A 14,251-nucleotide genomic window follows, 5' to 3' on the forward strand; every position below is an offset into this window, starting at 1 on the left:
ATACATGGTAAACTTAGATTTATGGCTTTAAAAAGAAACTATTCTCAAACATGTTTCATAGTGTGTAAGTGTTTTCAGGCTTTGTATGTGAGGATTAAAGCCCAGGATTAGTCATCTGGTCCTGAACTGAGACCTACTGCTCTAAAGTCAATAAACTTTAATTACAATAGACTCTAATTACAATAGTAATTAATCTTTTCTCTAATTCTTTAGTTGAAAATATTTGGTTGAATGATTGTTTAAACTTGGGCAAACATAAAATTATGCAAATAAGTGTTCGATATGCTCAAATAATTTAAATGGAAGCGTCAACTGCTCAAAGATACTGCCTGCCATTGGGAATCAAGCTTTTAGGTTAAACACAATTGTAGTTGGAGCATTTGTGGGAGAGCTGTGCCTTTGATTTATTTATTTTTTCTAGCCAAGTGGAACAAATCAGTTTATGGACACACACACATAGTAGGGAAAAAAAATATTATTTTAAACATCACACTCTGGGTTTCCAGTTCCAGTTCACAGACTAAGCACCTTCCTTCCTGTTGCTCCTACTGAATGCAACTGTAAAACCTGGATAGAGTGCATGGAACAGCCTTTTGAGGACTCTGAAAAGCAAATAATGGCAGGTGGATTGGGAAAGAAGACCAGAATTTAAAGTGCCACTGAATTGGCAATGAGTTTACCATTTCCCGCCTCTGGTCCCCTTGCCATTTGGCCCTAGGGAGCTGTGGAAGCACAGTATGTAGGCTGGAGAGCTAAATAGAGAGCCCCAGGAAACCTGAAAGTATCTGAGAGATGGCAGAGGAGGAGGAGCGTGGGAAAGCAACTCCACATAGTTATCTATGAACTCTTGGGCTCATCCCTGAGGTACATGTGTGAATCTGATCCTGCTTAGCATATAAATGACTTTGAGAACTTACCTAACAAGTAGACAGCCACTCAGGTTTCAGGCTAGCCACTATGTGGCGCACGCAGGACACAAACCCAATTAACATGCAAAGACTTTGAAAATTAAAACAAAATTGTTAACGTTCTCCAGAAGATTTAAATGAGACCCAGAATCTTATAATATTCAGAATGTTCATAATATAATCATACTCAGCATTGGAAAACCCAGGAAAATCTCCACAAACATGTGAGACAACAGATGCTGAAATGACATAGGTATTGGGACTATCTAAAGACTTTATTTAGAGTAGCTATGGTACATATTTTCCAAGAAGTTGGCTCACACTGTTGGGAAACAAATGGACAAATGAAATTCTTTGCGAAGAAATAGATGATATAAAGAAGAACCAATACCATAATAAAAATGAAAAACCGGATGGTTTCAGTAGCAGCATGAAGATGACAGAGGAAAGAATCAGTGATGTTGAAGATCAATAGAAATTATGCAAACTGAGTAACAAAGATTAAAAAGGCAGAGAAAAAGATTAACAGAATTTTAGGGGCTTGTCAGACAAGAACAGAAGGTCTGACATTCATGTCATTGGAATCCTAGCAGGAGATGAGAGAAAGAAGGTAGTGCTAAAAATAATATGGCTGAAAATTTTCCAAATTTGGTGAAAGACATAAATATGCAGATTCAAGAAGTCAGTAAACCAGCAAGATAAATCCAAAGAAATTTATATGACAACAGACTATAATCAAACTTCTGAAAACTACAAAGAAAATACTTGAAAGGAGCCAAAGAAAAACAACATTTTACTTACAGGGGAATGTGGATTTCACCCCAGAAACTATGGAGGCCATAAGTGGTTCAGTGTTTAAGTGCTGAAACAAATGAAATCAACCCAGAATTCTATATTCAGCCAAAAAAAAAAAAACAGAACAAAGTCATTTTCAGACAAAGGAAAAGGCAGAAAATTCACAGCCAGCAGACCTTTACTAAATAATAGTTAATGGAAGCTCTTTGGACAGAAGTGAAATGATACCAGAGGGAATATTGTTACATCAGTAATGAAGGAAGATTCTACACATAGACATCACAGATGGTCAATACCGAAATTTGAGTGATTATATATTCTTTGCAGAGAAAGATGGAGAAGCTCTATACAGTCAGCAAAAACAGGACTGGGAGCTGACTGTGGCTCAGATCATTAACTCCTTATTGAAAAATTCAGACTTAAAGAAAGTAGGGAAAACCAGTAGACCATTCAGGTATGACTTAAATGAAATCCCTTACGATTATACAGTGGAAGTGGCAAATAGATTCAAGGGATTAGATCTCATAGAGTGCCTGAAGAATTATGGACGGAGTTTCGTGACATTGTACAGGAGCCAGTGATCAAGACTATCCCCAGGAAAAAGAAATGCAAAAAGGCAAAACGGTTGTCTGACGAGGCCTTACAAATAGCTGTGAAAAGAAGAGAAGCAAAAGGCAAAGGAGAAAAGGAAAGATATACCATTTGAATGCAGAGTTCAAAAAATAGCAAGGAGAGATAAAGCCTTCTTCAGTGATCAGTGCAAAGAAATAGACGAAAACACTAGAATGGGAAAGACTAGAGATCTCTTCAAGAAAATTAGAGATACCAAGGCAGTATTTCATGCAGATATGGGCTCGATAAAGGACAGAAATGGTATGGACCTAACAGAAGCAGAAGATATTAAGAAGAGGTGGCGTGAATACACAGAAGAACTGTACTAAAATGATCTTAATGACCCAGGTAACCCCGATGGTGTGATCACTCATCTAGAGCCAGACATTTTGGAATGCAAAGTCAAGTGAGACTTAGGAAGCATCACTATGAAAAAAGCTAGTGGAGGTGATGGAATTCCAGCTGAACTAGTTCAAATCCTAAAAGATGATGCTGTGAAAGTGCTGCACTCAATATGCCAGCAAGTTTGGAAAACTCAGCAGTGGCCACAGGACTGGAAAAGGTCAGTTTTCACTCCAGTCCCAAAGAAAGGCAATGTCAAATAATGTTCAAATTATTGCACAATTGCAGTCATCTCACATGCTAGCAAAGTAATGCTCAAAATTCTCCAAGCCAGGCTTCAACAGTACGTGAACTGTGAACTTCAAGATGTTCAAACTGGATTTGGAAAAGGTAGAGAAACCAGAGATCAAATTACCGACATTTGTTGGATCATTAATAAAACAAGAGAATTCCAGAAAAACATCTGCGTCATTGACTACGCTAAAGCCTTTGACTGTGTGGATGACAACAAAATGAAAAATTCTTAAGGAGACTGGAATATCAGACCACCTTACCTGCCTCCTAAGAAATCAGTATGCTGGTCAAGAAGGAACAGTTAGAACCAGACATGGAACAACAGACTGGTTCCAAATTGGGAAAGGAGTACATCAAGGCTGTATATTGTCACCCTGCTTATTTAACTTATATGCAGAGTACATCATGTGAAATGCCAGGCTGGATGAAGCACAAGCTGGAATCAAGATTGCAGGAGAAATACCAATAGCCTCAGATATGCAGATGACACCACCCTTATGGCAGAAAGTGAAGAACAACTCAAGAGCCTCTTGATGAAAGTGAAAGAGGAGAATAAAAAGTTGGCTTAAAGCTCAACATTCAGAAAACGAAGATCATGGCATCTGGTCCTATCACTTCATTTCAAATAGATGGGAAAACAATGGAAACAGTGACAGACTTTATTTTTGGGGACTCCAAGATCACTGCAGATAATGACTGCAGCCATGAAATTAAAAGACACTTGCTCCTTGGAAGAAAAGCTATGACCATATTAGACCATATTAGAAAAGCATATTAGAAAGCAAAGACATTGCCGCCAAGGGTCCACATAGTCCAAGTTACAGTTTTTCCAGTATTCTTATATGGATGTAAGAGTTAGACCATAAAGAAAGCCGAGCACTGAAGAATTGATGCTTTTGAATTGTGGTGTTGGAGAAGAGTCTTGAGAGTCCCTTGGACAGAAAGGGCGTCAAACCAGTCAATCCTACAGGAAATCAGTCCTGAATATTTATTAGAAGGACTGATGCTGAAGCTCCAATACTTTGGCCACCTGATGCGAAGAACTGACTCACTGGAAAAGACCCTGATGCTGGAAAAGATTGAAGGCAGGAGAAGGGGGTGACAGAGGATGAAACGGTTGGATGGTATCACCGACTCGATGGACATGAGTTTGAGCAAGCTTCGGAAGTTGGTGATGGACAGGGAGGCCTGGTGTGCTGTCCATGGGGTCACAAAGAGTTGAACACGACTGAGCAACTGAACTGAACTGAGCTGAATGAAGGAAGAGCAACAGAAATAGTAGATATCTCAATAAGTATAATAGACTATTCTTGAATTCTTTAAAAATGTCTTGATGATTAAAATAAAAAATTATAAAATGGTTACAGAGATTTCAGTATATACAGATGTAATATTTAAGATAACTGTAACTTAAAGGAAAGAGAGGTAAAGAGAGCTATATTGTGGTAAAGTTTCTCAGTTCCATTTTAAATGGTAAGTGATTGATTCTAATTACACTTTGAAAAGCTAAATACTTATATTGTAATCTCTAGAGCAATCACAAGTAACTAATCAAAGAGATATAATAAAAACACAATAAATAAAAATGGAACACTAGAAAATGTTTAGTACAGATGGAGAAATGAGGTAAAAGGGTGAAAAACAGGGAAGAACAGCAGATTTAAAAAGATCACAAAATCCAACATATCAATAATTATTTTAAATCTAAATAGTCTAAGCCAAACAATCAGTGCAGAGATCATCATATTAGATTTTTAAAATAACCCAACACTGAACAGGAAAGTTAAAATACCCACTCCTGAGTATTTACTCCAGAGAAACGAAAACTTATTTTCATACAATAACCTGTGCACATATGTTAATTTCATCTCTATAATTGCTTAAAATGGGAAAAAGTCTTTTTTGGTACATCCATAATACAATGGAATACTACTGACTAATATTAATAAAAAGGAACAAACTGTTGATCCATATGACAACTTGGATGGATCTCAGAGTTGTTATATTGAGTGAAAGAATTTCAAAAGGTTAGATACTATATGATTCTATTATGTGAATCTGTGATTCTGTTATATTGAAAATATAAACTGTAGTGATCGAAAGTAGATCAGTAGTCGCCAGGAGTTAGGGATGGGGAGAGCATGACTAAGGAATAAAACTCTTTGTCTTTTAGAGAGAACACTTTAAGGGACTTCCTGGGTGATGGTACCATTCTGTATCTTGATTGTGGCACTGACTACATGTGCTTAAATTCGTAGAATTGTCCACTAAAAAAGGTTCATTTTACTGCATGACAATATAAAAAGGTTTTTAAAAAGTTGACTCTAGTTTGATTGCTTTGGCTCAGGAACAAGGTAGAATTTCTTCTATGGTAATAACACTCTTAAGGGAGGGAGTGGTCACTTGAAAGTGAGTTGTGTTAGCATTGAGATCCCACTAAGCATAGCCCAGATTGCCCTAAAATGTTTAGATGAAAATTAGAAAGTAGTTGGAATATGGCTTGGAGATAAGACCTTTCAGACACAGAAGCAAAGAAAATGAGGGCGAATCTTGCCAAGTTGTAGAAATCCAGGGGCCCCTAGGAGGAAAGATGGGCACTAGGAAATTCTGTTTGATGGGATCTGCAGGGAACTTGGTTATATTCTGAGTGGTTTGCTGAGTTCATTTCCATTATCCCAAACTTTCAATAAAAGCCTGCTGTACCCCTCAGACTAGGTTAATAGTACTTTGGAGAAAAACTGTCCAGGGAGAGTAGAGTATAGCAGCAGAAGGCAAGATGTGAACTAGAGAGTTCAGTGGGAAATGAAAATCAGGGTTGGGGTGAATATGAGGACTTGGAATCCACAGAATGGCAGCTCGGAGCGTGTGTTTCCTACAGTGTGGTTCTGTCTTTGTTGACCACTATTAAAAAGAAAGTGTAGATAGTTTGGGGCAACTCAGGAGACATCTAAGTGACGAAAGTTTAATCCCTTTTGTCATGCTAACTGCTGACATTTTAAACTTACTTGACTTTAAGTTTTATGAAAAATTGAGTACCAAATATTGATTACTAATTTTATATATTCTGTATACCTTTCACCCAAACTGCTCGTACTGTTAACTGTAAACTACTCGATAACATTTCTCATTGGAACAGACAGTAAGAGTAGTGACTGTTACTGATTAAAATCACCTAGTTCTTTTCCATGAGGGAAGATGATACAGACTTGGGGGTATAATGGGCTTGGAAGTCAGGAAGACCTGGGATCCAGTCCTAGCTCCACCACTCATTTAGTTGTGTACTCTGACCAGATAACACACTTTTTCTCAGCAGGGGTTATTACAGAGATGGAACCTTACAGGATTGTTGCAAGGATTAAGTTCACATGAGCAGCATCCATCTACCCTCCAGGCACATAACATCCTTCTTTATTACCACTCTATGATGGTTCACTGCCCAACTTACTGTTAGTTTGAAAACACATTAAAAAATTATGATGGGCTCAAAAGGCCAACTAGCAGTAATCCTAAAAAACTGAGTGCAGTTGAATTGCTGCCTTGCCCTAAGCATCATTCCACATTTGCTGCTGTTCTGCCCTATTACCTTGGCTCATTCAGAGTTGCTAACCTTGCTGAAGACTTCTAAAGAGCTTAAATTGCTTCTTGTGAAAGGATCAGAAATAAAATATACTTTTATTGTCAAAAAATGCCAAATATTTCCTTAGTGTGTTTAATTATCTAAATGTGTGGGTTGAGTTTCTGTCATGATCTGCAAAATATAGCATACAGTCTTGACAGAATGAATCAGAAGAGATTACGTGTGAACATGTGCACTGCAGCCTGAGTGTTCCCAACTGGGGCAGGGGTGTATTCAGTGAGAGCTGTGCACGAAGCATTCCCATTTGACCCAGGGAGTAGATTCTAGAAGAGCAATTAAAATTTTACTGTAACAGATTCCTAGTATGAATCAGATGAGCTTAGTTTTCTGGCTAGGAGAAATGAAATAAATTGGACTTGATACAACTAGGATTTAATTCTCTACAAATCTTTGCGTTACTGAATGGAACCTCTGCCTTTGGGGCTGCAAGTTGTGTTGTGGTGAAATAGGGGTTCCTTCCATGTCTGTTTTGGTGGCTGATGTATGATGAGACAGAAATTGGTTTGCCTAGGGCTTGCTCCTTGGAAGAAAAGCTGTGACAAAACCTGCTGCTGCTGCTAAGTCACTTCAGTCGTTTCCGACTCTGTGTGACCCTATAGACGGTAGTCCACCAGGCTCCCCCGTCCCTGGGATTCTCCAGGCAAGAACACTGGAGTGGGTTGCCATTTCCTTCTCCAATGTATGAAAGTGAAATGTGAAAGTGAAGTCGCTCAGTCATGTCCAACTCTTAGCAACCCCATGGACTGCAGCCCACCAGGCTCCTCCATCCATGGGATTTTCCAGGCAAGAGTACTGGAGTGGGGTGCCATTGCCTTCTCCGGTGACAAAACCTAGACAGTGTATTAAAAAGCAGAGACATCACTGCCAACAAAGGTCCATGTAGTCAAAGCTATGGTTTTCCCAGTAATCATGTATGGGTGTGAGAGTTGGACCATAAAGAAGGCTGACACAATCCTCCTTTCCAAGTTTAAAGATGAGTTTGTTGTCTCTTGACTTGACTTTGCTTACTTACTTCATCAGTAAAGTTTCCAGTTTCATCAGGATTGGCAGGTAGTTGAAGACTTGAGAGTCTCCTGCATAGCAAAGAGATCAAGCCAGTCAATCCTAAAGGAATGTAATCCTGAATATTCATCTGAGGGACTGATGCTGAAGTTCCAGTAGTTTGGCCCCCTGATGCGAAGTCCAACTCATTGGAAAAGACCCTGATGCTGGGAAAGATTGAGGGCAGGAGGAGAAGGGGACAATAGAGGATGAGATGGTTGGATGGCATCACCAATTCAATGGACATGAGTTTGAGCAAACTCTGGGAGATGGTGAAGGACAGGAAAGGCTGGTGTGCTGCAGTCCATGGGGTTGCAAAGAGTCAGACGTGACTTGGCAACTGAATAACAACCATAACAACGCTGTACATTAACATCTAGGCAGGAAAGGCTAATGGTTGGCATAGGAGGTCAGGTATCAGGGGCGCAGGTCTTGGTTCTGGCTGAGGTATCAGGCCTGGCACTCAGGCACAAGAGAACGTAAAAGCTGCCGAAGTCCTAGAACTACAGTACAATGTGGAAATTTGGTGAAGGAAGAAAGAATCTGATTCACCTGGCTACTTTGGTAGGAGTTTCTTAGTTTTCCCAAAGTAAATACAGGACTGTTCTTAGTGTGGGGAACAAGGGTGAGTTGGGAGTTAGGGCCTACGAGTAGAGGGTAAAGGAGATGGTCATGGGAATGAAAGGAGTTGAGATAATTCAGGAGATTTCTCTGACATGAGCATGTTTTCAGCTGCTTAATTAAAAAGAAATATTATATATTATTTGACCTCTGTTTAGGTCAAATAACACCTCCTTACCTCTCCTGTCCCCATCCTTGAGTCTCACTTGCAGAGACCATCACTTTCAATTCTTGAAACTTTTTGGGGGTAGTTTGCCTTTATATTTATAAATAACATGCTTATAATGCTATTTCTTGATTTTTTTTCAATATTGGACATGATCTAGAGGCTTCATACTGGGAAAGATTACTCTGCTTTTATATTCTCTGCCCAGCCTTTCCTCTTTCTTACTCCTAGATGCTCATCTTTTCCCATATAGTTGATTTTTTAAATTGATTGGCAGATTTAATTATGTAAATTAATAAATGATATTTGGTTATTATGACTTTGTGTACCATGATTGTTCTTATCACTGGTAAAGCATTTAGTGTTTCCTGAAGTTAATTATTTCATTTTTTTCATTTGCATATAATCTTTATTCTCTGACAGAACTGTAAAACTCATATAATATAAACTCATCAGATTGTATGTCATTTTTCACTTTGGAGACATTCCTTCCAATTTTCCTTCATTGGCTGCTACATAGCTGTCATGGAAATAGTTTTTACCCTTTCCTGAATCCAAAATCTTTTTGTTGTTGTTCTGCAGGCATGATATTATGTAACTGAGATAGGCATGGAAGGTAAAACATTTTGAGAACCTTACATCCCTGAAAATTGTTCTTTCCCCTCTCCTCTCAGATTTTTGGTTGGCTGTTGTTCTTGTTTAGTCGCTAAGTCATGTCCAATTCTTTTGTGATCCCATTAACTGCAGCCCATCAGGCTCCTCCATCCATGGGATTTCCTAGACAAGAATACTGGAGTGGGTTCCCATTTCTTTTTCTATGGGATCTTCCTGAGCCAGGGATCAAACCCATGTCTCCTGCATTGCCAGGCAGATTCTTTACCACTGAGCCACCAGGGAAGACCTTTTGGTTGGCTAGATATGAAACTCTCTGTTAGAAGTCATTTTCCTTTAGAATTATGAAGGCATTGCTCTAGTGTCTTTCTGGCTTTTATTATTGCTTCTGAGAAATACGATGCCATTCTGATCCCTGTTCAATTGTATATAAACTGTCCTTTCTAGAAAATTTTAGAATCTATTTTGATGTTGTGAAATTTCAGGCTGTAGTGTTCTGAAGTAGTTCTTCTTTTTAAAATTCAGTCCTTATTTTCTTTATTCTGAGGTTTTAAATCAGTCTTTTCAATGTGAAACTCATGTTTTTCAGTTATGAGCAATCCTGTCTTTGAAAATTTCTACTTTGTTTTTTTCCATTCTGTTTTGGGGATTCTTATTTTTCCATTGTTGAGATTCTTGAAATAGTCTCATTTCTTTCTTCTTTTTCCACCTGTTTTGCTCTTTGACTTCTTGGTCTATTTCTTAGAAAATTTCAGTTATTATTCCCCATCCTGCTCTGAAGCTTTTTCCTTTAAATTTGTGCTGTTATATTTTCATTTTCCAAGGTAATTTTGTTTGTTTTCTGAAGGTTGGAATCTTCTTGTCTTATATTGCTAATGATCTAAAGATTTTTTTTTTCCTGTTCCTTGCTTGATCATTTTCTTCAGAGTTTCCTTCCTTCTGTTTTCTTTGCTATTTAACTTTTGTGTTAAATTGTCTTCACATACGTGATTGTCCTTGTCCAGCCTTTTCTTTTTAAAAGTGAGGTACTAAAATGTAAGCAGAACAGTGTACGGGCAAGTTTCGTTAACTAGTGGGAAGCGGGACATTTCCTAGGGGGATCCAGGATTGCCAGTAGCTGTGGGTCTTTTCTTTTGGGCCTGAGAAACTTTCTCAGTTTTCTCAGAGAAATCCTCCTGGCTAGATATATAGACAGATTTGTGTTACAGAACTGAGGAGAGAAGAGTGTTTTTGTGGATGGGGAAGGGCTCATTGCTCCCAGGCAGACTCTCCCTCAGTCCCACTGCTTTTAGTAAGAAGCCTCACTCCTGTTTACACTGAGTCTTCTCTGGTTCCACACCTCCAAATACTGAACCTTTAAGGCATCTCTCTAGGGAGAAGCACCAGACACCGGAGAGAATATCTGGAGTGTGGACACTGCTCCAGGTCTGTGCGCCACCTAGTGTAACTGGGGTCTGGATCAACAGCTTTCAGAAACGTAGGAAATTTATATTCTCTATACAGATGTAGTGGTTCTCTTTGAAAAACGCAACTGCCTAGGATGCTAATTCTGTGTAATTCCTATTTCTGGGCTTTACATTTTCCTCCTTTGATTTTTTTTTCTTTTTTTTCAGAGCAAATTGGAGCTTTGGCAGATCAGCACATTGTCCATGTGGCATGTGGCGAGTCTCACAGTCTGGCCCTCAGTGACCAGGGCCAGCTGTTTTCCTGGGGTGCAGGTAGTGATGGGCAGCTGGGACTCATGACTATTGAGGATTCTGTGGCAGTACCCAGGTAAGAATGTCAGTTACTGTAAAGGTTATTTCCTGCTAGTTTCTTTGTTAGACTCCTTGGTTTGGGTTCTGCTTTCTTCTTTAATTAATAATTGTTGTTTCCTTTGAGTCACTGTCATGACTTATACTGTTACAATACTTGTCCCCAGAATTGTTATTGTAGAAGTGTTTGAAAGTGAAAGTTGCTTAGCTATGTCTGACTCTGCGAGCCCATGGACTACACAGTCCATGAAATTCTCCAGGCCAGAATACTGGAGTGGGTAGCCTTTCCCTTCACCAGAGGATCTTCCCAACCCAGGGATCGAACCTAGGTCTCCCGAGTTGCAGGAGGATTCTTTAGCTGAGCCACAAGGGAAGCATGATAGAAGTGTTTATCTCCAGTTAAAAAATGTGCTTTGTTTGGGAACTATACTTCATTTATTCCAATAGCCTGTTGCTGGTAGTGTTTGGAGCTCATTAAATGTTTGAATTAAAAAACCTCTTTTTACATGCTGCACTTATTAACCTTTAACTTAAAATTGCAAGCCTAAATCAATTATTCGGTTAGACGCTTTAAAGTTCAGTCACAAAGCTGACCTGTTACTCTTTAATAATAGGCCAAATTACCTTTAGCATTATCAACAGCAAATATACCAAATATACATAAGTTCTTTAACACAGAAGTACTAATACAATGGTTTTTAGTCCCTTAAGTATTTACTTAATTCTAAATCTTAGATGAAGGGCTTTACCGGTGGCTCAGTGGTAAAGAATCCATCTGCCAATGCAGGAGACTCAAGTCTGATCCCTGGGGCAGGAAGATCCCCTGGAAAAGGAAATGGTAACCCACTCCAGTATCCTTGCTTGGAGAATCCCATGAACTGAGGAGCCTGGCGGGCTACAGTCCATGGGGTCACAAAAGAGTCAGACACCACTTAGCAACTAAACAACAACAAAATCTTAGATGATTTGGCTAAGTATCTAACAGATGCTTCACCACTAAGAAAATGTCTGTAGTATTGAAGTTACTCTCAAGTGAACATTTTGGGGGTGGCGTCTCTGTTTGTTGAGGGTTCTTAATGATCAAAGAGGCCACTGGTTTAAATCCTTCATTTAATTGTTATTCCTTTGTACTTCAAATGTACAACGTTCTCCTGTTGCAGTACTAGTCACATTCATTGCAATTTTTAATTTAATAACTAATTTTGGTACAAAGCTGGGAGCTCTTGATGCCAGGAGAACTGGATTGTTTATTTTAGCATCACCATTGCTGAGGGTGCTCTAGCATGTGCATTGCTCAGTATAGGTCTGGTTAATAAATGGCCTCTCCTCCCCTGCCCAAGTATTGTCCCTTTTAAAGCACAGTACATTCTCCCTCCTCCTCTGCTTTGCCCTTCTTAGATTTTTGTGTCTTTAATCAAAAGCTGTTTTAGGGAAAAGAGAAACACAGAGGTAAGAGTAATTTGATTCATTTCCTGAGTTAGAACAGGTAATGTCTTGGGTTCATTACTTTCAAAAATTAATTTAATTTTGGGAGAAGAGGGTGAGTGGAAATATAAAAAAAGGGATGGCTTATTTTAGTGAAATTGCATGTAATATTAAGGAAAAGATTTATAACATTCATGACAAAAATATTTGTTGAACAAATACTCAAGTCATTATTGGCATTTCATTTCAAAAAATGAAGTAGTCTGTGTTACAGTAGCAATTTATTATTATTTCTATTCAGTTCAGTTCAGTCACTCAGTCGTGTCCTACTCTTTGCGATCCCATGAATCGCAGCACACCAGGCCTCCCTGTCCATCACCAACTCCCGGAGTTCACTCAGACTCATGTCCATCGAGTCAGGGATGCCATCCAGCCATCTCATCCTCTGTCGTCCCCTTCTCCTCCTGCCCCCAATCTCTCCCAGCATAAGAGTCTTTTCCAGTGAGTCAACTCTTCGTATGAGGTGGCCAAAGTACTGGAGTTTCAGCCTTAGCATCATTCCTTCCAAAGAAATCCCAGGGCTGATCTCTTTCAGAATGGACTGGTTGGATCTCCTTGCAGTCCAAGGGACTCTCAAGAGTCTTCTCCAACACCACAGTTCAAAAGCATCAATTCTTCGTTGCTCAGCTTTATTCACAGTCCAACTCTCACATCCATACATGACCACTGGAAAAACCATAGCCCTGACTAGACAGACCTTTGTTGGCACAGTAATGTCTCTGCTTTTCAATATGCTATCTAGGTTGGTCATAACTTTCCTTCCAAGAAGTAAGCATCTTTTAATTTCATGGCTGCAGTCACCATCTATGGTGATTTTGGAGCCCAGAAAATAAAGTCTGCCACTGTTTCCCCATCTATTTCCCATGAAGTGATGGGCCCAGATGCCATGATCTTTGTTTTCTGAATGTTGAGCTTTAAGCCAACTTTTTCACTCTCCACTTTCACTTTCATCAAGAGGCTTTTTAGTTCTTCTTCACTTTCTGCCATTATTTCTATTAGTTATGCCTAAATTATGGATGATTTCTGAGGCTTTAGTTTGTATAAAATTTTATAAGTTAATTAAGATAAATTTATCAATTCCTATCTTAGTATTGTGGAAAGTAACATAGCTTTCATGTCAGACAGCCTCAGATTCCAGTATTGGCTCTATTTGTATTAGGTGAGTTGCTTTGGGCAAATTGTTTTAACTTATCTGAGCCTGTTTCCTAACTTAAAAGTGAAATTATATAGTATTGTATACCTTTACCAAGTTGTTGGGAGGATGGAGTAAGATGAGTAGGTAAAACACAGTGTATGCTTGTGCATATATATCCTTTTCTCCATCTTATGGTACAGTTTCTTATTGTCTTTTTTCTTTTGACCTGCTTTTTTTTTTTTTTTTGTAACTGTGATTATGAAGGTTGTGATAAGGGTAATGGTGACCCATAAAGGGAGAAGTGTGGGGAATTTGATTGGAAACTGGCCAGGAAAAGGACTCTTTTTGCATAAAGTTCTGAAACATTGGTCCCTAAGACAGGATGACTTTTTTCAGTTTTAAAAAATAGTGGGTTTCTGGGCTTCCCTGGTGGCTCAGTGGTAAAGAACCTGCCTGCTAGTGCAGGAGACGAGGATTCGACCCCTAGTCTGGGAAGATCCCACATCTGCAGAGCAACTAAGCCCCTGTGCTACTACTGTTGAGCCTGTGCTCTAGAGCCTGGGGGTCACAGCTGTTGAACCCATGCATGTCCTAGAGCCTGTGCTCCGCAACAGGAGAAGCCACCGCAGTAAGAAGCCTCTACACTGCGACTGGAGAGTAGCCCCTGCTGGCCCCAACCAGGGAAGACCCAGCACAGCCATAAATAAAATAAATATTTTTTTAAAAATAGTGGAATTCTACAAGCTATTGATATACACAGCGAAAAAATTGCTGTGTATATATTAAATGGTCAAGGAATTATTCTGAGTGAAAAAGAACCCAATCCTAAAAAGGCTACCTACTATATGA

The 14,251-nt window shown here is 39.1% G+C and overlaps 1 protein-coding gene across 13 annotated transcripts in view; it reads left to right on the forward strand.

The window, feature by feature from the left end:
- Nucleotides 1-14,251, forward strand: part of HERC3 (HECT and RLD domain containing E3 ubiquitin protein ligase 3) — a 198,476-nt gene that overhangs the window by 92,733 nt on the left and 91,492 nt on the right. For all 13 annotated transcript variants that reach the window (XR_015165648.1, XR_015165650.1, XR_015165647.1 and 10 more), the window contains exon 4: nt 10,642-10,801. Coding sequence is in view for 8 of the 13 variants with exons in the window: in XM_086406461.1 (XP_086262587.1) it covers nt 10,642-10,801 (160 nt within the window). In the remaining 5 variants the exon portion in view is untranslated. The remainder of the gene's footprint in view (nt 1-10,641; nt 10,802-14,251) is intronic.

Source organism: Bos grunniens, chromosome 6 (genome assembly GCF_055505025.1).
Source record: "Bos grunniens cultivar Pamir isolate PY7600 chromosome 6, Bosgru_T2T1.0, whole genome shotgun sequence".
In the NCBI taxonomy this organism is placed as follows: domain Eukaryota; kingdom Metazoa; phylum Chordata; class Mammalia; order Artiodactyla; family Bovidae; genus Bos; species Bos grunniens.